Genomic DNA, 26,999 nt, shown 5'->3' on the forward strand with positions numbered 1-26,999 from the left:
ACACACTAAAAAAACTCAAAGCTAAACTAAATAAAAAAAATTTGAGCTTCAACCTATTTTTTTCTGTAAAATGAAAGCTTAAAAATATCTTAATGGTAAGAGAAACTCAATCACACTAAAACTAATTTTTTTTACAAGATGGCTAGTTGACCATATTTTTTCTCAGTTCATTATTTTTCTGTTACTTTTCTTTCTTATCTTAAAACTCAAGGATTGAAATATAAAAAGATAAAATTTAGAACTTGAATATAAAATTTTAAACTTAAAGAAATAAACTTAAAGAAATAAAAAAATGATTAAATAGAGAATCTTTAAACAAAAATGAACTTTTTTTCATGAATTTGAAAACAGCTAGGATATTTTTTTTTTGTTTTATTTTTTGTCATCCTTTTACTTGATTTTTATATTATAAATTTAAATCTAATTTCATCAATTCCATTTCATTTCTGAAAGCAAAGAATAAGCAAAGAAAAGAAAATAATCAAGACAAAAAATATCACAAATATCAGGATGAAATTGAGAAAAAATAAAGTTTAGTGATCAAAGTGAAAAATAAAAAATGACACTGTTCATTCAACACAGCCATCCGTCGTGATTTGTGAGTGACTGACAGTGGCGTTTTCTTTAGGCTCGATTGCCGGCAGTGCTTTCTGTTTGAGTGAACAGCAAGCAAGTTTTCTTTTAACTTGATAGTATGATGTTTATACAGGAGTAATAAATAGTTATTGTTTGTATATTTAACACCTTGGTTCCATCTTTCCATCCATTTTATTCTCGTGTGTTGAGTTGAGAGAAAGAAAAGGTAGAGATTTTTTTTTCTGTTTTTGGGTTTGGAAGATAGGTTCCTTAACATCATTACCGGTAGTGGTTTTTGGGGTTTGATCTAATTGCTTTTGCTCTTGCTGTTACTGCTGAACAGAGAAGGAACGCTATAAGTTTTTCTTCTTTTGCCTTTGCTTTGTTTTTTTAGAGAAAGCTTTCTTCTTCTTCTTCTTCTTCTTCTTCTTCTTCTTCTTGTAGCTTTTTAAATTGGTGTTTCTAGGAGTTGTTGTTATAGTTGTGGTGGAGGTGGAGGTGGAGGTGGAGGTGGTGGTGGATTATGAGTTTTGCTTTGTGGGTTTTAGAGATACGAGGGTTTTTGTTAAACTAGTTGTGCAAAAATTAGAAAGTTGTTGGCTTTTCCACTTTTAGGTTTCTTTAAATGCTTGGTTGGTTTTGTTTCTTGAGTCTGGTTGGTTTTGCTTGACAATTGTTAATTTATGTGGTGATATCTTGTAGTGTTTGGTCTGTGAAATTTGTTAGCTTTGTGCAAACAAGAACTTTGAAGGAGGGCAAAGAAATTAAGGAAAAGAGAAATTTCTTGTGCAAACAAGAAATATCTTGTAGTTTTCTTTACTAGATTTGGTGTTTAAGTCCTTTGTGGGAATTATTTATGTTTCTGTATGAGTGCGTGTGATCTTAAGAGAGATAAAACACTTGACCTTTTCCTCATTGGTCCGGAGAAAATATTTAAAGAATTTATCATCCGAAATATACAGAAATCAGTAATGAATGCTACGGTCTCTTCCCTGCCATTGCTTATGTTGAGTGTTTTGTTTATTTCTAAGAGCTAGCTGCCTTTTGATTTGAGTGTTAGGTTAAGCATGTCACTGAAAGTATATAAAGATGACATTTGCCTGGTAAAACTACACGGAAAACTGTATTTGGAGCATATTGATTTCGGGTTAGCAAATGCTGTGTCATTCACTGGTAATTAACCAGCAAGACATTAAAGACCTTGGTCTATGAACAATTGCATTGAGTCAATCTCTTGGAATGCTTTTATGCGTGCTGTTTAAAGGGCCTTTGGCTTCCATATATGGATACTGGGTATTAAGTGTTAAATAATATTTATGTAATCTTATTTATTAAGGGTAGAATAGTACTTTCAGTTTGACCTATATATACTTTATTTGTATTTAGGTTAAAGCTAAGCATTTATAATACACTGATTATTCAGAATTCTAGCCTCCTTTCTCTATTTGATCTTAATTAATTTAACATGGTATCAGAGCTGGTTTTATGAAACGAGGCTTAATCCCAAGCACAAGTTCGCGGATCCAACATGGTATCAGTGTTAAATTTTTTGGAGTGATATTTTGTCTTCCGCTTCTGCAAAATTTGGTATTTCGTCAGTTTCTGCAATTATTTTGGTATTTCGTCTACCCTTCAGCTTTTACAATTTGGTATTTGCATTCAGTTTCTACAAATTGGTTTTGTGTTTTGGAGTAATCGTATAATTTTGAGAAGATATTTGTTTAGTTTCTGCAATCTCTGTTCAGTTTCTGCAATTTGGTATTTTATTTTCCGCTGCTTTTGCATTCTGGTTCTCTGTGATTGTTAATTATGGCTACTGAAAGAGATGATTCGCTTCAGTCTGTGAGTGTGAGGTTGGATGGGAAGAACTATTCGTATTGGAGCTATGTAATGCGAAATTTTTTTAAGGGTAAGAAGATGTGGGGGTATGTTAGTGGAACTTATATAGCACCTAAGAATATTGAGGAGGGGGATGCTGTTTTGATAGATACATGGGAAGCAAATAATGCAAAGATCATTACTTGGATCAACAATTCTGTTGAGCATTCGATAGGTACGCAGTTGGCGAAGTATGAGACAGCAAAAGAGGTTTGGGATCATCTGCAAAGGTTATTCACGCAATCAAATTTTGCAAAACAATATCAATTAGAGAATGACATACGAGCTCTTCATCAGAAGAATATGAGTATTCAAGAGTTTTATTCTGCTATGACAGATCTTTGGGATCAATTGGCTCTTACAGAATCAGCAGAATTAAAGGCATGTGGTGCCTATATTGAGCGTAGAGAGCAGCAACGATTGGTACAGTTTTTAACAGCGCTTCGCAGTGACTTCGAAGGACTTAGAGGTTCAATTCTGCATCGTACTCCACTGCCTTCTGTTGACTCTGTTGTCAGTGAGTTATTGGCTGAAGAAATACGTCTTCAGTCTTATTCAGAAAAGGGAATTCTTTCTGCTTCAAATCCTTCTGTACTAGCAGTACCTTCTAAGCCATTCTCTAATCATCAGAACAAGCCTTACACAAGGGTTGACTTTGATGAGTGCAGTTTCTGTAAGCAGAAAGGTCATTGGAAGGCTCAGTGTCCTAAGTTGAGACAGCAGAATCAAGCTTGGAAGTCTAGCAGTCAGTCACAATACAATGCTCATCGACCACCTCAAGGTTATAAACCACCACACCACAATACTGCAGCAGTAGCTTCCCCAGGCTCTATTACCGATCCTAATACTTTGGCTGAGCAATTTCAGAAGTTTCTCTCCTTACAGCCACAAGCAATGTCCGTTTCTTCCATAGGTCAGTTGCCTCATAATTCCTCAGGTATGTCACACTCTAAATGGGTCTTGGATTCTGGTGCTTCCCATCATATGTCTCCAGATTCCTCATCTTTTACCTCAATGTCCCCTTTGTCCTCCATTCCTGTTATGACTGCTGATGGCACTCCCATGCCCTTAGCAGGTGTTGGTTCTGTTGTCACACCTCACTTGTCTCTCCCTAATGTTTATCTTATTCCAAAACTCAAATTGAATCTTGCGTCTGTTGGTCAAATATGTGATTCTGGTGATTATTTAGTCATGTTTTCTGGTTCTTTTTGTTGTGTACAGGATCTGCAGTCTCAGAAGCTGATTGGGACCGGCCGTAGGGAGAATGGACTATATATTTTGGATGAGTTAAAAGTGTCAGTTGCTGCTGCTGCCACCGCTGCTACTACTGCTGATTTGTCTTCTTTTCGTTTGAGTCTTTCATCTTCTAGTTTTTATTTATGGCATTCCCGTTTAGGTCATGTTTCATCTTCTCGTTTGAGATTTTTGGCATCCACAGGAGCTTTAGGAAATTTGAAAACTTGTGACATTTCTGATTGTAGTGGATGTAAACTGGCAAAATTTTCTGCTTTACCTTTTAATCGAAGTATTTCTGTTTCATCTTCACCATTTGATTTGATTCATTCTGATGTATGGGGACCTTCTCCTGTTTCCACAAAAGGAGGGTCTCGATATTATGTCTCTTTTATTGATGATCATACTCGTTATTGTTGGGTTTATTTAATGAAATATCGTTCTGAATTTTTTGAGATATATGCAGCTTTTCGAGCACTTATCAAAACTCAACATTCTGCTGTGATCAAATGCTTTAGATGTGATTTGGGTGGGGAATACACCTCTAATAAATTTTTTCAAATGCTTGCCTTAGATGGAACCATCCACCAAACTTCATATACAGATACTCCTGAACAAAATGGTGTAGCTGAAAGAAAACACAGGCACATTGTTGAAACTGCTCGTTCTCTCTTATTGTCTGCCTTTGTTCCTAGTGAGTTTTGGGGAGAAGCTGTTCTTACTGCTGTAAGTTTGATTAATACAATTTCATCTTCTCATAGTTTGGGTCTATCTCCTTTTGAAAAGTTATATGGGTATGCCCCTGATTATTCCTCATTTAGAGTCTTTGGTTGTACTTGTTTCGTTCTTCGTCCTCATGTAGAACGCAGTAAGCTATCCTCTCGATCCGCTATTTGTGTCTTTCTGGGTTATGGTGAAGGTAAAAAGGGGTATCGTTGTTTTGATCCAATAACTCAAAAACTTTATGTGTCTCGTCATGTTGTCTTCCTTGAGCATATACCTTTCTTTTCTATTCCATCCACTACTCATAGCCTGACAAAATCTGATCTTATTCATATAGATCCTTTTTCTAAGGATTCTGGTAATGATACCTCTCCCTATGTTCGATCAATTTGTACTCATAACTCTGCAGGTACTGGTACTTTACTCTCTGGCACACCTGAAGCTCCATTCTCATCTACAGCCCCTCAAACTTCATCTGAGATTGTGGATCCACCTCCACGTCAGTCCATCCGCATTCGTAAGTCCACAAAACTACCAGATTTTGCTTATTCTTGTTATTCTTCATCATTTACTTCCTTTTTAGCTTCTATTCATTGTCTCTTTGAGCCCTCTTCCTATAAAGAGGCAATTCTTGATCCGCTTTGGCAGCAAGCTATGGATGAGGAACTTTCTGCTTTGCATAAGACAGATACTTGGGATCTGGTTCCTCTACCTCCTGGTAAGAGTGTTGTTGGTTGTCGTTGGGTGTATAAGATCAAGACTAATTCTGATGGGTCTATTGAGCGATACAAAGCAAGGCTGGTTGCAAAAGGATACTCTCAACAGTATGGTATGGACTATGAGGAGACATTTGCCCCGGTTGCAAAAATGACTACTATTCGCACTCTTATTGCCGTAGCTTCGGTTCGTCAGTGGCATATTTCTCAGCTTGATGTTAAAAATGCATTCTTGAATGGAGATCTTCAAGAAGAAGTTTATATGGCACCCCCTCCTGGTATTTCACATGACTCTGGATATGTTTGTAAGCTTAAGAAAGCATTATATGGTCTCAAACAAGCACCTCGTGCTTGGTTTGAGAAATTCTCTATTGTGATCTCGTCTCTTGGCTTTGTTTCTAGCAGTCATGATTCTGCTCTTTTTATTAAGTGCACTGATGCAGGTCGTATCATTCTGTCTTTATATGTTGATGACATGATTATTACTGGTGATGATATTGATGGTATTTCAGTTTTGAAGACAGAGTTGGCTAGACGATTTGAAATGAAGGATTTGGGTTATCTTCGATATTTCCTGGGTATTGAGGTAGCATACTCACCTAGAGGTTACCTTCTTTCTCAATCGAAATATGTTGCAGATATTCTTGAGAGGGCTAGACTTACTGATAACAAAACTGTAGATACTCCTATTGAGGTTAACGCAAGGTACTCTTCTTCTGATGGTTTACCTTTGACAGATCCTACTTTATACCGCACTATTGTTGGGAGTTTGGTATATCTCACCATTACTCGTTCAGATATTGCATATGCTGTTCATATTGTTAGTCAGTTTGTTGCTTCTCCTACTACTGTTCACTGGGCAGCTGTTCTTCGTATTTTGCGATATCTTCGGGGTACAGTTTTTCAGAGTCTTTTACTTTCATCCACCTCTTCCTTGGAGTTACGTGCATACTCTGATGCTGATCATGGTAGTGATCCCAAAGATCGCAAGTCTGTTACCGGGTTCTGTATCTTTTTAGGTGATTCTCTTATTTCTTGGAAGAGCAAGAAACAATCTATTGTTTCTCAATCATCCACTGAAGCAGAATATCATGCCATGGCATTTACTACCAAAGAGATTGTTTGGTTACGTTGGTTACTTGCTGATATGGGAATTTCCTTTTCTCATCCTACTCCTATGTATTGTGACAACCAGAGTTCTATTCAGATTGCTCATAACTCAGTTTTTCATGAGCGCACTAAGCACATTGAGATCGATTGTCATCTTACTCGTCATCATCTCAAACATGGCACCATTGCTTTGCCTTTTGTTCCTTCTTCCTTGCAGATTGCAGATTTCTTTACCAAGGCGCATTCCATCTCTCGTTTTCGTTTTTTGGTTGGCAAACTCTCGATGCTTGTAGCTGCCGCATCGTGAGTTTGAGGGGAGATGTTAAATAATATTTATGTAATCTTATTTATTAAGGGTAAAATAGTACTTTCAGTTTGACTTATATATACTTTATTTGTATTTAGGTTAAAGCTAAGCATTTATAATACACTGATTATTCAGAATTCTAGCCTCCTTTTTCTATTTGATCTTAATTAATTTAACAAGAACTTAGTATTCATGCATGTAAGCTGCTGTAATTGGGTTGTTCTATGCTTGTTATAAACTTGTAGGTTCATGAGTCTGATGTTCTGTTAGTGATGGATGACCAAGTATCTGACCAAATCGTTAAATCCCTTCTTGATTGAGTACATCATTTAGTAATTTGTTCTTTTCCCTTCATGATTCGTAGGTAAGTAAGATTAACGTGAGTTTGCACCTGCCAAAATCTGGTACTCGTTCCACCACAGAAAATGGTCAATTGCAGACAATTTCTGATGGACCAATTTGAACTTATCCTTCTCTTCTTTTACAGGCAACAACTGAAAAAATAGGAAACGACAACTATCGTCACTATGATTCAGACATTGCAACTGGCTTAGGAGTCAGTGCACTCCTGTTCCTTATGGCTAGTCAACTGCTAATAGTGGTGGGCTGGTCGATGCTTGTGTTGTGGGAAGGCTACGAGACCTAGTGGGTCTAGAGCACGAGCGATTGTCCCTATTTATCACCTTCTGGTTTGTGCTTTAGCAAACCTTTTCTTAACCTTAATATTGCTTTCCAAACCTTGTCCAAGAAAAAAAGAAGAAGAGAGGTGCTATTTTCTATTTTCGCTAATTTGAGCAACGCATTCTTGTACCAGGGTATTCTTCTTTATTGCTGAGGTCTGCTTGCTGGCAGCCTCTGCTCGTAATGCCTACCACACCAAGTACTTGTCAGTTCCTTCTCATTCTTGCCAGAAGGTGAGGAAGGGAGTCTTCTGGGCCGGAGCTGCACTTGTTGTCTTGACTAGCGTTGTATCCGAGCTTTACTATGTTAGCTATTCCAAGGCTAATGATGGACAACTTTCTTATAACGGAGACACTGGTACAAGGACGGGGAATCTATAACCTGAGCTGATTTGGAACTTCTGAAAGTATTGAGTTTGTCTCTGTTTAGTTGGCCTGCATGTTGTGATCATGGACAATCAAGTGTTAACATACGTATATTATGCCAGATTGATTTTGATTAAGTACAAATTAACTTTGTAGTCTGGTTTTATATTTCATTTATTTCTTGTTCGTCAGTTTCTTTGTTAAAGCTGCTCTTGTTCATCATCTTTTAGTCTTTTTGATGCACTAGGATTTAACTTATATATCTCAAAGAATGAGCAGTATGGTTATAAACAACAGTGTTTATTGGAGATTATTTCTACTCTCCTCATTATAAGATAACTGCTGATCATAAACCAGAAACCAGCAGTTCTGTTCTCTTTCTTCAGATAAAGACATCATTTTTTTTTTCAGGTGAAGACAAGCATCATTTTCGGTTAATATTGACTAATAAAATGTGTCCTCTATCTTTCGAAAATTTGATTTTGTCCAAAATAAAGCTTTCCTGGAAGCCAAATGCTTTGCAAGCTTTTAGCCTCCATGTCAATTTTTTCATTCAAAATTTGGTGGCTGATATTCCAGATCAGGTTCGACCCCATGGTTATTTGGCCTCTTGCTTTGTAATGGACCCGAAAAATTGGACGTAAAGTATGCAGAACACGTGCACCAGCCAATGAACACATTTGATCACCGCAACCAGCATAAGCCCCACAAGGTAGAAGAAACAATAACCTGTCATTGAGACATCACTTCTGTTTCTAACCATAGAAAGTGCTTGGCATAATTTCCCAGAAAGATCAAGTTTGTGATTGAACAAGTTGAGTAATACTTTCCTTTTTTTCCTACTTGTAGCATCAATAACACCACTTGGAAAGAAGCTGAAATATAATTATCTAATTAGATGCATTTGTCGACTTGTCCAAGACCCCTCCCCCAGAATCAGAATATATGAAAAAATTTCATTAGATGAACAATCCAGCATTAAATGAAACTTCATTTTATTTGAATTTGTTTGCAAAGATCATAAAATAAAAACATCCTTTCTATTTTAGTACTTGGAGAAGGATTGCTGCCGTCAGGGCTCCAACTAGAGGTGTAAGTGGGAACCACGGTCTTCTCGAAGTTCAAAATGATCTCTGAAGTTTAATAGTTATTTCATATAGGTTTTATCTAATTTATTTTTCTATAAAATAGCTCATTCTAATTTAAAAAGAGAGAGTTATATTTTAGTCCAAAATCAATCATTATTATATACATTTTCTTATGAGTAGAATATTTTTGTATATCAATATGTTTTACTGTTCTTCCAATCTAAATTCCCCACTAGCTGCCAAGAGAATTTCAATGTTCAAGGGGCATGCATGCTAGTTAACCAAGATTTTCAGGCTTTCTGGTCATCAATTCTGACCTTTGTTTTAGCAGTTCAGTGCTGCTATAATCCATAATCAACGCCCACGGTCTTTAAAGATAGAAGAAAACAAGCCTTTGGACTAATTATAGCCTAAACTTGCACAGATTCTGCCCAACTACAGTGCCGAGGGGATAAGAACAAGCATTCTGGACAATTTACATTAACATATAATAACAGCCATCAAGTGCCCAGATATGTTTTAAGGATTTAAGAGAATCATGCAGAACTCGTCATGAGAATTCTAAAATGCTCGAAACTCACTGCAAAAAGTACTTTACATCAGGAATATCTGTCAGGAATAAAAAAGTAGAAAGATTCCTGAACAAGTGGTGAGAAAACAAATCCATATATCCAAAGAAATATACATACCCAGAAGAATCTTCCATCACATCTACTTAATAGCCTAGCCATTAGCTGGAGAAGACCCCATCACTCATCTCTCAACTTATTAGATACCTTCTCTATCACAATGTGAACCCTAACCCCTTAAAACTACTTCATACGGAAACTTTTCCTTTAGAATTGAGACAGATGGAGGTAAGATAAAGAGAGAAAAAGACAGCAAAAATGGACATCTTATACTATAGCCTGAAGCTGAAACTGGAAAAAAATAAAAAACCGGTGTGGGGGGAGAGACCGTTTGAAACAGTCTATTTCTAACTATAATAGTTAACTCATTAATATAGGATTGTGATTCTTACAAATGAGACTGGCCCTTCACATAAAAACATTCAAGTACTTGAAAAAAAAAAAAACTGAGAAAGAAAGGATTTATACACACTTCTAATAAGGTTAATAAAGACCTGGGCTATGGTTTGATTTCAGAATCATCCCACGGTACATTGAGATCAGCAGAGACGTAATTCTCTATATCATCCCAATTCCAGTAATTTGTCATGTCCATTCCACTGCTTGTATTTGGCACTTGCAATGAATGAGTGATGGTGCTACTTGTGGGAGGCATGATGGTGGTGATGGTTGATTCTCCAGTGTGGTTATAAACATTTGAGGGATGAAAGGAGGTGCAAATTGAAGATGGATGTGTGTCAAAAGAACTTGAATAAGGAAACAGTAAGCCTTGATTTTGAGGTATAGACACAGATGAACCCAAAAGGACACCATTGTTGTTGATGTTGAAACTTTTGGTGTCAAAGTTGTTGCAGCTGATTGAATTCTGTTGCAAAACTGAAGATGGTGGATTGATCATTGCTTGATACAGAATTTCAGATAAATCCTTTTGACCACCAAGTGCAAGATCGGGAAGATTCTGCTTTTGCTGCTGAGCTTGAATTGCAAACTGGGGATTAACCCAATTAGTCATATTGGTCGCGCTATTATTGTTGCTTGGAGCAGTGGTGCTTGCAGTAGTGCTTGAAGAGGTGGTGGTGTTGGAACTTGTTTTTGATGTTTTCTGCCTCTTGTTTTTGCGGCCGCCACCAACAGGAACATTTCGGAGATTGCCGCCTTTTGTCCAGTGTCTCTTGCAAGACTTGCAAAAATGCCTAGGCTGTGACTTGTTATAGTTGTTGTAATAACAAAACTTTGTGTTTGTCGACTCACACCTTGGACACTTCAAGGGCTCGAATTGCAGCTGGTTTTGTTGCTGCTGCCTCCTTATTACAGGAGGTTTAGGCAGCTCCAAAGTATGAGCCTGCAAAAGGGTCTGGCTCCAATCTAGCCCATCACCAGTAACCTGCTTAGAACTCAACCCCATCTCTTAAAACACCACAAGATTAGCAACTAAATAACAACCAAGAGAGTGAGAGGAAGCAAATTTTCTCTATTTTCAGACAGGAACAAAGCAAACAAATTCTAACTGGCTAGCCCTTGGACCTTGGAGCAAGAAGAGAAATCAATATGAAGAATAACAAGAGGATGAGGTTGATCCTTGTGAGGCGAACAGTGAAATATTGCTCAAGTGAAATCGGTGATATAATTGAGTGAAATGTTGCTAGGAAATGGGTAGGAAGGTGATGAGAAGTGAGCATGTCTATTCGAGTCACTATCTATCTTATTAGTATAGTCTCCTCCCTAAATACCAGTCTATATTAAACTATCTGCTACAGGGAAATTAATGACGATAACAAGAACTTGAGAAGATCAAGCTTACTCAAGCTACCTAGCTTCTTTGTGGTCTCAGAAATTCTTGATTGATATACTCAGCACCCTTCCCTTACATCTCCACACAATTTAATATATATATATATATATATATATATATAGGGAGAGGGAGAGGGAGAGAGATGCTATATTGCTATATATTTACTTAGTCCTTAAGGTGGTGGCGGGTTCTTGACACGTGGGTGTTTACAGGCCCTTGATAGTGCCTTGAATGCATGAGTTGTAAAGAGGACGTAGATGTTTCTTGCTGCTACATGCTATAATTTAGAAGTCTGTGGGGGGCGGTAAGCTAACGCACGCAGGAGAATATAGTTGGAAAATTGTGATGAAATGAAACTACACTACCATTGTGCGGTTTTCTCATGTCTCTGTCCCATCCCATTTCTGTAATCAAGATATTTAGGCACAACTTTTTCCATGTTAAAATTAAGTTTTTGCTCAATCAACTCATAAACAAGATCATTCATGGATCATGAAGAACTTAGTTTTTGCAATTTCATTTTTTTAGATTTGAATTCAAAATGAATACGAGTAAGAAGAAAATGATCTATCACTTGAATCTGCTCTGCAAAATCTAAGATTGTTGCTTATCAAAGCAAACCAAAAGGAAACAAAGGGTGGTTCTTGTCAATTATGGATGGAGATCATAATGGGATGAGTTCGGACATATATTATCTATAATCTTGTCGGATCTAAAAACCCTTTTAAATTTAGCACTAAGGTATGTGTAGCAAAAATATTATCACGTAGAAAAAAACTTGATTAAAAAAAAAAACTTAAAAACCATTGGTGTTTTATTATGATCCTAAACATATTATAATACTATTTATTAAAACAATATAATAACACTTTTAACCTTTTAAAAAACCGACAAAGCTTGCAATTGAGAGTAAGATTGTATTTTGAATAGGATCTATTGGATATTACATGATTGATGATTGATTGAGGATAAATTGGTTGACATATATTTTTTTTTAATATGATGAAATGACTTTATTGTTCTTAAAAAATATATATATAACTTTAGTCCAAGAGCTTTTTTTTTATCTTTTTATTATTATTTGCACAATAAAATTATAGTAATACCTTTTAAAGCAAAAAACAATTAAACTTGATTTTTTTATCTTTTTATTTTTTAAGAACATTGAAGTAACAAGATTGCCTTTTAAAAAAAAATAAGCACGGTTTTAAGGGTAATCTCAGTCTCATGACCTGAAATAATTATTTAAAATTTTAGCTCGATTTAAGTTCGGTCTATTTTTAGATTCTTTATTAAAAATTGATTTTTTTTTTAACTCATGATTTGACGTTGGGTTATTAGGTCTCGAGTTTTGTAGGTTTATTTTGATCTCATATCACAGGTGACGGGTTAATCAAGTTAACCAAGGTTGACTTAGTTTTTTTTCTCAATGTCTTTTTTTAAGAAATTGATTTTTTTATTCCATCCGTTGATATTAAGTTATTGACCTTTGAGCTTTGTAATTTTTCTATTTTTCTTTATGTGGAGTTATCCTAAATGCGAGTTAGTCAAGTTAACCCGATTTTTTTCACATTTTTTTTTACTTAAATTCAACCTTTTTTGCTAGGTCTTTTTTTTTTTAAATCTTGTTTTTTTTTCTCGATCTCATATCATAGGTTAGTCAAGTTAACCCTTGGTTACTCAGGGTTTTTTCTTCAACGTTATATTTTTTAAAATTATTTTTTTTAATTTTATCATTTAATATTAGATTTCTAGGTCTTCTGCTTTGTGATTTTTTTTTTCTTTATTTTATGCGGGGTTATCTCGATCTTATGTCTCAAGTCGCTTGTTAGTCAAGTTAACCTAGATGACTCGAGTTATCATCGTTTGAACAATTTTTTTTTTGTTAGGAAAAATTTAACCCGACCTGTGACTTAATGCAGACCTCCTATCTAGTATATGATAATGATGATGATGGATATATTAGAAACCTGTTTGTGAGTGTGGTAGCTTTCACTTTTAAGTGCTTTTTAAAAATGTGTTTGTCTTTAAAAAAGTTAAATTGATGGTTTTTGTAATATTTTTCGATGATTTTGATGTAAAAAAAATCTAAAAAAAAATATATTTTAATGTATTTTTTAAAAAAATACTATTAAAAAATATATTACATGGCAAATACCAAAAACGCATTAAATACAAAATAAAACCAATGTTATTTATGGAGTTCGGTCTACCAGGTCAAGAGACATTAAGACTATGGATTAAAGGAGCAAAAACCTGCTCGTTTCTCATGCTACATCAGATCAAGGGTTTCTCAACGGGTAAACTGGGCATCCACTGCCATGGATCCATAACTTGATGAATTAGTAGGGTAACAAACAATTGCCATCAATTACTAGCTGCTGCTTGTTACGATTTGTATCGGAGTTGCTGGATACCATATTTGTATCGGAGTTGCTGGATCATCAGTACATAGATGATCAATTACCACTGATGATCAGGTGGATTACAAAGTAACTCAATTTGGAAGTTTACTTCAACCTATTTGAGAGTCAAGTAGCTTTCGTGTAAACAGTCAACTAGATCAATTTTTTTTTTCTTTTCATTTTCAATTTTTTCTCATTTATATCCTTTTATAGCCTAATTAGAAGAGACTAAGCTTGAAATTATGCTCGAAATTATAATTTTAAAGATAAAATACTAACATGTAAAACACATAAAAAATATATGGCTATCCACACAATATTAACGACAATTTTTATTTTGCTTAAAAAATTTATTTTCTCCATTATTCATTCCTTGGGCTATAGAGAGAATAGAGAAACTCGCTTGAAAACAACAACAACAAAAATAGTGGTTGGTTGATATCAATTTCAGCCAAAAATAAATTTATCTCGTTGTTAAATGATTTTATTTTACAAGAAAAGTTTCATGACGAGGATGTTCTTTAATCTTCAACTTGCATGATATGGTAGTTTTGGACTTAGGAGGTTTTATCAATCTAGTTTGATTTGTTTTTAATATTTTTTAGATTATGTGATATAGTAAATGAGTTTATTTAAAGTTTTAGAATTTGTTTTGGATATTTTCAAGTAAAATAATTGAAAAATAAAATATTAAGTCCGAAAATCATCTTCCCTTATTTTTCAACCACCTATGAGGTAGAGGTTGTTGAATTCTGGGAAGAAAATGATACATCTTGTGTTTTTTTTTTATTTTAAAAAAAAATGAATGACCATAAAAAATAATAATATTGGCTTAAGCACGAGAGGTACTGTCTTTATCCCATGCGCCAGGGCCACTTAGGCTCGTACATGTATGTTATTTTCTTATTAGCCGTCTGGAGCTTTTTTTTTAATTTTTAATTTAATGTTGTATTTTATCATTTATTTTTTATTTTGTTGTAAATTAATTTTCATTTTTTTTTTATCATATGTTGCGAAGGAAATGAGAGAATTATATCTAACTAGGTGGCCGTCACATACAATTAGGACCACGAGGGCCACATGTATATGATTAAGCCACGAGCAAGGCATAAAATATTAGTAAGCTCAAGCTTATCTGAACAAAATCAAACCTTTATTGAATGTTTTTTAAGGGAATATTGTGAATAAATAGAAATCAAATACATGGTCGGTTGGTTAGGTAAAGTGACTTTGTAAGGGCATTTCCACGTACATCATCAAAAAATGACAAACCAGAATGTCTGTCGAACAACTTAGAAAGTGACGGCCATTGCTAGCTTAGCTTAGCTTAGCTTAATAATGAATCATGCTCCATATGAACTGGTCTTCTCCGCCCAGCTGAGAGACTAATTAAAAACATTTCTTATTAATTAATACTAAGCTCATCTTGACTGATCATGTCAAGAATTTATTATGATTTCAAGTCTCGAACAACCACCTCCTGGGTGGCTCTACGTGGATAGTGAGCTCACTAGCATGTTATCGTTCGGAATTAGAGGATGTCATGATGAAGAATTTTTCTCCGAGTAGTTGTTTATAGTTTAATTAACTCGATCGGGACATGATATGTAAAACATCTGGATTTGAAGTTTGGTGGCTATCGTATTTTCTATGTTGTTTAATTTTAAATTATTTTTTATATATTTAGATATTTTAATATGTTGATTAAACTATCGTTGTCACTAACCAACTAAATAGGATAGATTTAATTTGAGATATAAGGATCCAAAGATTGTCATTGGATGTGTGGCTGCATCAAGAGGGCCTATCCGGTTGGACCACTCGTGGAATTCCAGGGTGGATCGACCGTGGATTCTCAAGGTTGGTGTGCTTGAATGGTCAATTCCCTTCCCTTGCGTTCGTTCTTGGAATTGATAAATCTAGATGTTACATCATGACCATTATAAAGGATCATCACAACATGGCAAGCAATATTCCACATGATCAGAACAATAGATTCATCCAAATTCGACATCGAGCTAGCTAGCTAGGTTTGACAAAATGGTTTATGAAATCTCATAAATTCAGCATTTGAATATCAGAGCTAATCAGTGAAAATATATGTACACAACAGTTTGTACGAAACGGGTCGTGGTGATCATTAGGATGTAGGGTTCAAAATTCCTTACGTTGTGATCATACCTAATAGAAATTTAGTACAGTGATAAATAATTTATTTTTCTTCTAGGGTTTTCATTTGAAAGTTTCAGGTTAAAATCCCCAGAAGGATGAGAACGGAGAAGAAAGGTAGCTAAGTGAATTTGCTTCCAAGATAGGAGTTTCTTTTTATATATCATAACGCTGAAACCTTAGGATTTTATATATATTTGCTTGGACAATGTACAACTTTGAATGATTTTCAAGAGTGTTTGTTCTTGTATTTTATAATTTTTTTTGAAGTGTGTTTTAATTTGTTTTTCGCTTGAAATTAAAAAAAAATTAAAGTTAGTGTTTTATTAAATGTTTTTAAATAATTTTAATATAAAAAAATATCATTCTAATTGTCATTATATAGATGCATGCATCTATGCATTCCTTAAACCATGTACTCGTGCAGTCAGTCATGAAATTGCTGTGATTTCTTCCATGAAAGAACCAAAAAGCAGCTGCTGATGATAACAGCTGATCTAGCTAGCCTTATCAGAATTATTCCTCTGTGGAATTGTTCTGTAAAGCTTTGTTCTTTTCGAATTGGAGACTTTGAACATGATGCTGATAATTAATTTCTCCAACAATTCTTAGTGGGAATATCTGGCTAGACTTAGGCTTTGATTCAGATAGCAGAAGTTGCTGAGAAAATAACTCATGAAGGAAGAATATGAATGGCTTTATGAAGAATATTTTTTGACTATTCTAAATTATTTGTGATAGACACTTACTAGTTGGTGTCAGATCGTATAACATAAAAAAAGATTCCTTGAATTAAGAGTTTGTTTGTTATTGGATTATTGATTTTTTTTAAGTATTTTTTATTTAAAAAAATATTTTTTTATTTTATTTTTAAAAATAATGTATCAAAAATTATATGTAAAACACAAACAAAAATTATTCTCAAACAAATAAAAAATTAAAATTTATTTATTTTAATCAAAATTGCTTTTATAATGCAAAATCAAACAAGCTATAAATGCTTAGATTAAAATAGTTTTTTTTTTACAATATTAAATTTTATTTAAGTAAATATGTTAGAAAATAATATAATTTTTTTAAAAAAAGTTATTTATCAATTGATTGAAATGGTTGTTTTATATCATGAAGATTTATTAGAGTGTTTGAAAATATGATAACAATTGTTTTTTAAAATGTTTTTATTTAAATATATTAAAATAATATTTTTTTAATTTTAAAAAATTATTTTTGATAAGGAAATTAAAATGATTTGAAATTATTAAAAAATATTAATTTAAAATTAAAAAAAAAACGTAATTTATTTAAAAAACACTTTTTTAAGACGCAGCAAACCGTTACTTAATTTCTTTCTCTACGCGTGTGAATATCATATCATGTCATGTCCAGAAGTTTGCCTCGAAAACTTAACTCGAAGGAATATTCACTGCAGCATTTGGAACATTCAGACTCATCATCAATGAATCTGATTAAGTTGACGAAAATCTAAGAGATGACAGCCCAAGTCCATCAAGCTTGTCAAGAATGATGCTTCAAATGAAGGGCACCGCACAGATTATGCACAAAATGACCATTTTTAGTGGTGAGCACAGGAGGACCGTCTCGTCCTCTACATAGCCAGACACACAGAATCTGTTCATGAAATTATTATTATTATTATCCACTCATACCCTTCCAAATGCGGCTGCGAATTGCCGGGGAGGAGGTGATGGTGGTGGGTCAGTCTGGGGAGGGGGGCAAGGGACTGGAAGAAGCAAGGAATATGATTAAAGTGCGGTGAGTAGTCATGCTGCATGGACGTCTAGCTGAAAGCTTAGATTTTGGTGTCAACAACAGGTACAAGTGCCAAATATTAGATTCTTTGTTCACAGAGAAAACTTAGTGCCAAAGGAGGAGGGTCGCTTTCATGGGCTGCTGTGTGGTGTTTTTTTTTTTTTTTTTTTTCCAGTGTCAAATATGAGGCATAGCCACCAGGCCGTGTGTAGGATCATTGTTTTACTGTTATTTGGACCTTCGTCTTTATCTGAATCATGGATTTTATGACATTTCATTTTCTTCCCCACCTTTTTTTTCTTTTTAATCTTCTTTTGTTACGTGGGATTGATTGGCTCCCAAGTCAAGTGGTGGTGGCTGATGCAGAAACCAAGACATGCACATCTTCGTACATTTCCTTTTGGGATGAAATGGTATCGATCAACCCTTTCTTCTGTTAATATATATATATATATATATATATATATATATATATATATATATACTGTGCGTGGAATCCATCTGTGAAGTGCACTATTTTGTACGACTATTTGGGCCCCATATAGCGGTTTATAAAATTTTGATTTTTTTATTTAAAATTAATTTTTTAAAAAAAAAATAGATAAAAAAGGCATTTGAGTTCCATGATTTATTATTATTTTTACAATCGCATGATTAGCGCGTTGATAGTTCGTACTGTTCTCTCGTTGCTTAACAGGGAAGTAGCTTTAATGGTTTGAGCTATCATGAAGGATTATGAGAGTGCCTGTTTTAAACTAAATTATATATCTGAAAATAAATTTATGATTTGAATTCAATTAATAATTTATTAAATTCTATTTTAATTCAATTATACTGTTTGGAATATAAAAATATTTCTTTTTATTATAAAAAGTATTTTTTTTATTTAATTATAAGGACCCTTATATTCACCGCTTCTTTAACTACTATCCCTATAATATTTCAAAAACTTATATATGATTTAATCTAAACAAAACAAAGACTTTGGTTAAATTGATATTTACAAGTTCTAAGTAGTCAAGATGCTTACTGTTCAAAAAAGGTTGGTTTGTGGTCCTCTACGTGCCATTCTCTCGAGTAGCGGAAATCGAATTCTAACACTTCTCTTTTTTTTCTTTTTTTTGTTTTGTAAAAATTCCTATTTAAATAATCTGGAAGGGATAAATACTCTCATACAAGCAAAGCTTACGTAAGCTTGCTAGTTCTATTCATATTTTTTGCTGGTGGCTCTTCAACATATTATATCAAAACCCATACAACAAAGCTGAGAATTCAAGAAATCATCTCATGCAAGTGTTTTGGTGCAGGCAGAATTATAACCAGAATATGCTTGTAATTAATTCCCTCAAGACTGTTGACCTCCATTTCTAATAAATAGCCTAAGCATAACCACCTTAGAATTTGAAATCCTTTTTCTTCGATTTCCCGTCCTTTTCCTGCATCTTACGCTTCCTCTTCTTCTCATTCTGCAAAAAGATTAAATAAAAACAGTAAAGATCTCAATATCGTGTACATTATTAATGGCGATCAAGGCCACCTCTCAAGTTTTAGGCATATCTGGAATGAGAGGTCTAGCCAGCCACTCCAATTAAATCATTAACTAGTTTTATCATTTAATTTGATAAGCTAGTAAATGGCAAACCTCTGCAACCATGTCACTGAAATCCTCTCGCTGACTACGTAGCTTCTCCTCCTCTCTTGCTTCCTCATATCTGTCAAATGCACCAAAGTTAGAAACCAATCTTGCATAACATTCATAATTTGATGACAAACATTTACAAGAGTTCCACTTACTTCGAGGGTAAGACATTATCCATAACTTCCAATTCTTCAGGTAGTAGAGTAACATCAACTCTATCTGTTTTCTGACCTCTAAGCAGATCAACCTGCAAAAGATTGACACATGTTACGCTTACTTTTGTGCCAAAAATATGCATAATCAGAACAGAAACTGCAAAGGCTGGTTCTTTTATTTGAACATTTGTTACTACATTTAACTCCCTTCAAATAGAAAAGGTAACACAATCCCCGGTGTATTACTTACCCTTTTGGCTGCTGTCTTGTCCTGGGTGCCAGTGTTAACCACATATCTGCAAGGAAAATCAAGTTGAGGAATGAGAACAATATTAAACAAGAAGACGACCATATATATATATATATATATATATAAAGAAGGTGGTTTAGTTATATTGCATACGTGTGTGTTGTTCCAAGTAGAGTCCCTGCAGCAATTCTCTCTTGTTTTTCTTCAAGAACCTTTAAGATAGGCAAAGAGAAAAATCATATATCAGAACTAGCTTTCTCATCAAAATGCTAAAAGTATAGTTAAGTATAAACTCGCATGAAACTAACACAATTTTGAATAGTGAAACTTACTTGATAAAGAGGCCTCTCAGGTTCCTTTCTCTGCTGCTTGCGAAGGTCAATAACATCAGGAGTCTCAACTCCAGTTGGTGTGCTGCACAAGGAAAACCAATTCAATTCACTGAATAAAATCATGTACCTTCAACATGATGAGAAAAAAGAAAAAGTAATACTAGATAGACATTGGCAAAACAGTGTGCTTAAAAGTAAGGAAATGGCCAGCCATATGATTGCAATAATAGCACACAATCATCAAATCGTGATTAACTACACAAATACACGCATAGAAGGAACAGCCGGCAGCATGATGCTTAAGCACACAATGACCTTGATTAACAGGCAATAAACATAATTGCAAGGTGCACGCACTAGTAAACATCAAAAAGTGAGGATTTCAACCCAATACCTTGAAAGGCTATCAACAGATTGAACACCATCCTCCAACTCCTCTTCATCAAGCTGTTCCTCCTCCTCTTCCTCCTCCTCCTCCTCCTCCTCTTCCTCCTCTTCTTCTTCCTCCAAATCACCCCAATGCTTGGTCTTATCAACTGGCTCCTCCTGCATTGGGATCCAACAGATATTAGAACTAGTAGCAAGTTAGACAATCAGAAATGAATGATGATTCCAAATTACAAAGGAGAAACTAATTAGGGAAAGTACCTCATAGTTGGGCTGATCTTGTATCTGAACCCCAAAAACATCTCCATATAAAGGGCGCCCGTACTGTTCGCAATTGATGGAAGTAAATAAGAAATGCATTGAAATAATTTTGGGTGGACAAATAGTGACATAATATGAAACATGTAAATGTGTCAGAACAAGAAAAACAGCTTACTTCATCAACAGGAGGCTTGCCCCAGCCACCAGCATGATATCCAAAGCTAGCTCCAGGAGGAATAGGAGCATTAAGTCCAGGAATTTTTAGATGTGGATATGATGGAGGAGGGCCATATCTCTAGAAGAGGCAAATCAGTCAATATAAACATTAGAAATACAGGTAAAATGTGAAATGAGTACCACTACAGACAAGCAGTGAACTTCAACATCAAGTACAGGAAGTTATAGTCAATCTGACCTGCATATTAATAAGCCAGGGAGGAGGTGCACCCTCCGGCATACCAAGAGCTTCTTTCAGTTCTTGAGAAAGACTGCCTGGCTTCATCTCCCTAAGCTTTACCTGCACATCAGAGGAAAAATTAAATAAAAAATGAAATATATTACATAAATGCCCTCAACATTTTCATTATTTTGTAGCAAGCTGAAGCCCGTAAAATGAAGAAATTTATCATGTCATCTCATTTTTTGCTTTTAAGATAAACAACCATAATTCATGCATCAAAACCATGAGGTTTAATTTTGTCCAAAGCATGGAAGATCAAATCTGCCTCGCGAAACAATCAAATTTTATAGTTTATGCACACGGTTTTTCAAGAGCCAAGTTCATATGCCCTATACTCGACTTTCATACTGCACAAATATCTACAGAAACTGGTTAATGAGCTTCAAAATATCTCCTTCATCTTACTTCAAGTAGAAGATTCTCTTACTGTAGTATAAAAATAAACAAAGTCACTGATATCAACAAAACAATAATAAACAGTCATCTAATTTTTTAACATGAAAGAGAAACATGCAAGCATAGAAGAAGCATAGTATAAAAAAATACCTCAAACTCTTTTCCTTCATGATATAAGTCACCATGCATGGTCAGCTTTGGTTTTGTTTGATACTTGAAAAAAGCATCATGGAGAACCTAACAAGCAAAAACCAAAATGTAAACAGAAAAGCAAAAATTGGCAGAGAAACATCTCAAGGTCCTAAAATGAAAGCAAATGTATAAATGCAATGAACCTGATAGTCAATATCCATTTTCCCCATCTTTGGCTGCATCCGCTCACGTTGCTTTTGTTTTAACTTCTTACCGTCTTCCTTTTCAATGTAAGCCTGCACGAGTGAAGGTGAATAACAATTGCTGTAGAATGAGAAGAGGGATTCAAAACCCCTAGAATCCAGTGGGCTAAACCCTTGAAATCCACAAGGGATGACTCCACAAGAAACTAGGATTCTTAAAATCCACAAGCAAATAAAATATACAAAAATTTACAATTCAATGGCCATATTATTCAGAGATGATCTATTCAATAAATTCCCTCAGCAATAATGAAATTCCAAAATTTAATTTTCACATGAATATCAAGCTATTAACCAATAGTGATAGTTAATTTGGAAAGTCATCATATTATCATGTATTCTATATGAAATATCTCGAAGGCAGTATTGATATCAAGACCAAATCAACAGTTCCCATGGCTGGCATTCTCGTGCAATTGAACAATTCGAATAATGATATATTAGTTCAGAAAAATTAAATTTTCTTTTTTAATCTCCAATGGTCTCAAGTACAATAAAGTAAAGAGAGGGTGGGAAATCCCATTGAGTTGCTGAAAATCTTTTTAATTGTTACACCGAGTGCAAGAAAAGATCAAAAACTGTTGTGGTTTTATGGAAAAACTGGATCACTTGAGCAAGCATCAAGTGATCAAAAAGCCAAAGAAAGATTTTTTTTCTGATGACAAGACTGTATATGAACAGAAAAGTGAGTAGCAATGGTTATTCTCATCATGACAAGCATGAACATGTGAATAACTCGTAGCATCAGAGCACCAGCATGGTATCATGCAAGAACTACTGTTAAGAAGTCATCAGAGATCTGATGAAAGGATTCTTTTCAGACAATTAAAATATGTGTAAGTTCAAAAAAGCCCGCAGCAATGATACATTCTTCATCATGACAAATATGAGCATGTGAAACATAACTGCATAATTATAATAGTGAACACATCATAGCAATGAAGTTACCTGTCTAATTTTCTCAATTCCTGTTGCAGCAATAAAATCAGGAAGTTGAAAAGGTTGCTTTTCAATACCACGCTTACCCTGCAAAACCAATCAAAACCCTGATGAGATGCCAACTTTGCAAAAATAAGTGCTATCAGAATAAATTGACATCCAGTTCAGGTTATTTCATGCTAGAAAATAAATTGAATAAATAAATAAAGTTATACAAATCTAGCCCCAGCATTAAGCACAATGGAAAGGCATCTGAAAATTCAAAAAAGATTAATTAGCACCTCAATAGCAAGAAAAAAATATCCCCATTCTGTAGCTTACAAATATAAGTCAAAATCTTAATAGAAAAATAAAATTCCCTGACACATGTAGTGTACAAAGAAACATATTAACTTGCAGATCAGGCAGCAGGAGCAGTCCATTTGGTTATAACGTGTTAAAGAGTCTCAGATGACCTAGAGGAGCAACCAGTTGTTAATAAGAATTTAAACAGAGGTTAAATTTTTAAGTCCAAGGTTTGAAGGTTTGCTGAATTTGAGATATTTCATAAGAGCTAGATCATACTGAGACTCTTGACATACCATGGCCAGCAGGAACCTCCTGCTGCATGGTCTTGCAAGAAATTACGGTTCATATAGTATCTATGTCTTAAGTCGCACTATAATATATATTAAAAGAGAAATCACTTAAAGGTCCTGTTTGCCAAACACATACAAGTCAGGGCTCCATGATTGTCACAGCCGCTCCCCTGCAAGAACCACATGTATACATATAAGAGAAACCTCATCGAGCGTTATCTTTCCTCACCCCATCCCTAAACCTCTCATGGTATACCATTCCCATTTATCATGCATATTCTGATCCATTGAGCTCCTTTTACAAGAATTACTAACCTGCAGAAACTTCCTTTTCTGGCACCAGTGTCTAGGAACAGGAACAGTATTTCTGTATGACTTCAAAAACACTAAAAGCTTCGGATCTGCAGAAGTTGCATCCCAGACCTGAAAAGGAATAATTTGGTGAATAACCAAAAACTAATGAAAGTATACATTATGTAATAACCAAACACAAAACGGAAAAATAATAAACCACTGAAATGTTAAAAAAGCAATAGCACCTCCACAACATCAGGTCTGGAGCATATCTGTTTCAAATCAGCAATTTTCATCCGCCGTTGAAGCTGGAAAAAAACCACCATTCAGTAATGGGATAGCCACTATTCGTTCTATTAATGCAAAAAAGCCAGCAACAATAATACTACATCGCTATAAAAGCAAACCTTTTTCTTCTTGTTTGACACGCCTTTCTCCTTTTGTTCATTATCTTCTTCTTCTTCTGAATCTGAATCTGAGTCGGTTTTCTTCTTGGCATCTGCATTTTGGATTGATTCATCCTTTTTATCATTCTCCTATTTGAATTAAGAGAACATAGGATTCAGATAACTGTTCTTGTAAGGAGAAAAATCATGAAATGGTAATGCATAAATTGTCAAAAGAGAAAGGGATAGAAAAGAAAAACCAATCCTTTTACCTCAGAACCAGCACTTTGAAGGAAATTGAACTTCTCAAAAACATTCCTGAACTCATCCATGCCATCTTCTAACTCTGCCTTTTCAGGGACATACTCAATTACAACTTGCTCCATAACCTACAAGTTTGGACCAAATAAGAAGTTGCTAAGTTAAAATCTACACATTAGAACTTGCATTTTTACAGTGAAATCAACATATAAACACATGGTTTTACTACAATTTCAAATTAACCTGTCCTCCAAATTAACCAAGCAATAGCAACGATGGCATTGATTCATAAAGACTCTGTCTAATTATACAAAGAACTGCCAAACAAACAGTGAAGTGAAACTCAGAGTGGCAACTTGATTACATTTCTAAGGACAACAAGCTACAGAAAACAATGAAACGGGGACAGTCATAAACTCCAAGTTTTCTCCCATTTGCTTAAATCAGCATTTACTGTTTTTAAGATAAAATCAAAATCATTTTCAAATTTTTATTCTTGATTTTATTTACCCAAACCACCACAATCAGTACCATAAATTCCCAATAATTACGAGTAATTTTTCCCCATTCTCAAAAAAGCTAATCAAAGAGAGCAGCATGAGCGGGAAATCATGCCAACATAGACTAATAGAATATAAAATCCTAGCTTCAAATCACCTAAACTACCAAAAGCAAAACCCTAACGTCTCATTTCTAGAATGGAGTATAAAACCTTAATTCGGAAAATTCATACAACAATAATAACCAACTCACACCACAAAATCAACTATACTACCTCAAATTCTTCAATGATTCAAACAAATAGATAGTGACAATAGCATTACCACCACATGAAAACCCTAGAACTAAACTACGAACCTGTTGAGGATCGGCGTTCTCCTTTGCATCGCCACCATCACCATTGGCGGCGTCGCTGTCGTCTCCGTCTGCAGCGGCGGCGGCGGCTGAAGCGTCGGGTGCGTGAGACTTGTTCTTCTTCTGCTTGCGTCTGCGACGACGGCGTTCGCTCTCTTTGGATTTCTTTGTAGAGTTAGGGTTAGTTGAGGCTAGATCTCCATTGGAGACTACGTGGTTTTGATATGGCAGAGTTTCTACGGTCATGGTTTTCGTGTGAATTAGAAAAAAATGATCGATTAATTTTAATGGCGATTTTTATCAGAAAAAGGAGTGTTTACGGGAATCTGGCTTCAGGAATCAGGATGATGGCGAAGGCGTATAAATAGGGCCTGTTATCTTATATATGGGCCTGGATGCTTGGTTCATTGGGCTCTTGGACCGAGCCTGTTAATGTATGCCAACATTTTGGCGGGAAGAAGGCGCCATTTGGGACGCGGCCCCAGCCCCAAACGGCATTCCACAAAAATCTTATTTTTAAAAAAATTAATATTTTTATATTTTAAAATTATTTTTATATGTTATATCAAAAATAATTTTTAAAAAATAAAAAATAAATATTATTTTAATATATTTTCAAATAAAAAAATGCTGAAAAAAAAATCACTTTCAAAAACCACCATTACTAGGATTCAATATTAATTTTAGTAGTAAAATACTGTATTTGGCCGTCTCTTTAAAGTTACTATTTTGTTTATAGCAGTTGCTTTTATTAAATGATTGTAAAAATTTATTGCATGGCATATAATAATTCCCAATTTTGATAGCAATGATTCATGCCCTCACTCCTCGAGGAACTTAATAATCTACACACGATTTAAATATTCCCATATTAAATTTAGCCTCGATCTTATAAATTAATTCTATAATTCACTCATTCAAAACTTAATAGGGTTTGAGTTTTATTTTGAATTATTTTAAATATTGAATTGATTAAATATAAAATCACTTCTTTTTTTGGTGTTTACATTCATAACCCTTCTTCTGGTTTCCTCTCATTGAATGGTTGCATACACATTTGCAAAAGATGGAAGTTCTGGATTCATAAGTATATGACTTCAGAGATCTTCATAGTCAGGAGATAGATTGGCCAAAAGTTGGAAAATCTTGTCTTCTTCAACTCGTTTCAATAATGTTGTAAGATCAGTAGTGTGAGGTCTGTAAATTGCTAGCTCATTCCACAAGCTTTTCTTGCTTCCAAGATATTGAATAAAAGATTTACCTTCTTGTTGTGATGAAATATCTTTCTTCAACTGAAACACATGCGCAACATTGTTTCAATTCCCATAAATCTCCTTTACTGCCTCTCATAGATCTGCAGTAGATTCTGAGCAGCCGAAGATTTCTGCAATATATGGTTCCGTGATATTGAGCAGCTATGATTGACCCATTTGATCATTCAAAAACCAAGATTTATATTGGGCTGACTTAGAAGGAACAACTGAGGTTTCCATTTCTTCTGACAAAAAAAAATCTATTTAAGCAAATAAGAGAAAAGATAGGTGGATGCTAACATGCTCTGATACCATGTAAAATGTCAATCTTTCATGCGTTGGTACACGTTGTTGTGTGTGTGTGTGTGTGTATAAAAGATGCATTATGGTCTTTGTCTAGAATCAAGCAGAGGATACGTAATTACATATTCAAATCCCTTAAAATTAGGAAGAACCTATTAAATCTATTGATTCTGCATCTGCTAATTATGCCAAGGAATTTGACGGCATCTGTCAATTATGTCAAGCAATCTGCCAGAATCTGCTAATTATCCCAAGTGATTAGCAATTGCCACTTTGCTTCTACTAAGAAATCTGCTCCCGCCAATATTGTATTCCACAGACAAAAGAGTGCATTATACATAGACGTTGGTGTAAATTTGATGGCATTACTGCTAGGTTCTCCAGCAGTTTCTCTTCTTTTTCCTCCCATGGGG

The 26,999-nt window shown here is 34.7% G+C and overlaps 2 protein-coding genes and 1 pseudogene across 2 annotated transcripts; 1 reads left to right on the forward strand and 2 right to left on the reverse strand.

Annotated features, from left to right (window-relative positions):
• The first annotated feature begins 7,009 nt into the window (after window positions 1-7,009).
• Window positions 7,010-7,980, forward strand: LOC133703659 (uncharacterized; annotated as a pseudogene).
• A 1,573-nt stretch (window positions 7,981-9,553) lies between these two features.
• LOC133703052 (dof zinc finger protein DOF4.7-like) lies at window positions 9,554-11,195 on the reverse strand. The gene has a single exon (XM_062127456.1). The coding sequence runs from the start codon at window positions 10,709-10,711 to the stop codon at window positions 9,806-9,808; it is 906 nt and encodes a 301-aa protein (XP_061983440.1). The 5' UTR covers window positions 10,712-11,195; the 3' UTR covers window positions 9,554-9,805.
• Window positions 11,196-18,607: 7,412 nt separating this feature from the next.
• Window positions 18,608-25,368, reverse strand: LOC133703836 (uncharacterized). The gene is made up of 18 exons (XM_062128534.1): window positions 25,034-25,368; window positions 24,187-24,303; window positions 23,936-24,064; window positions 23,774-23,836; window positions 23,550-23,657; window positions 22,666-22,743; window positions 21,658-21,750; window positions 21,473-21,559; window positions 20,882-20,983; window positions 20,642-20,761; window positions 20,467-20,529; window positions 20,213-20,364; window positions 19,819-19,900; window positions 19,640-19,698; window positions 19,487-19,532; window positions 19,237-19,328; window positions 19,085-19,154; window positions 18,608-18,908 (listed from the first exon to the last, which is right to left on the reverse strand). The coding sequence occupies exons 1-18, from the start codon at window positions 25,274-25,276 to the stop codon at window positions 18,837-18,839; spliced, it is 1,776 nt and encodes a 591-aa protein (XP_061984518.1). The 5' UTR covers window positions 25,277-25,368; the 3' UTR covers window positions 18,608-18,836.
• Window positions 25,369-26,999: the final 1,631 nt, after the last annotated feature.

Source organism: Populus nigra, chromosome 9 (assembly GCF_951802175.1).
Source record: "Populus nigra chromosome 9, ddPopNigr1.1, whole genome shotgun sequence".
NCBI lineage: Eukaryota > Viridiplantae > Streptophyta > Magnoliopsida > Malpighiales > Salicaceae > Populus > Populus nigra.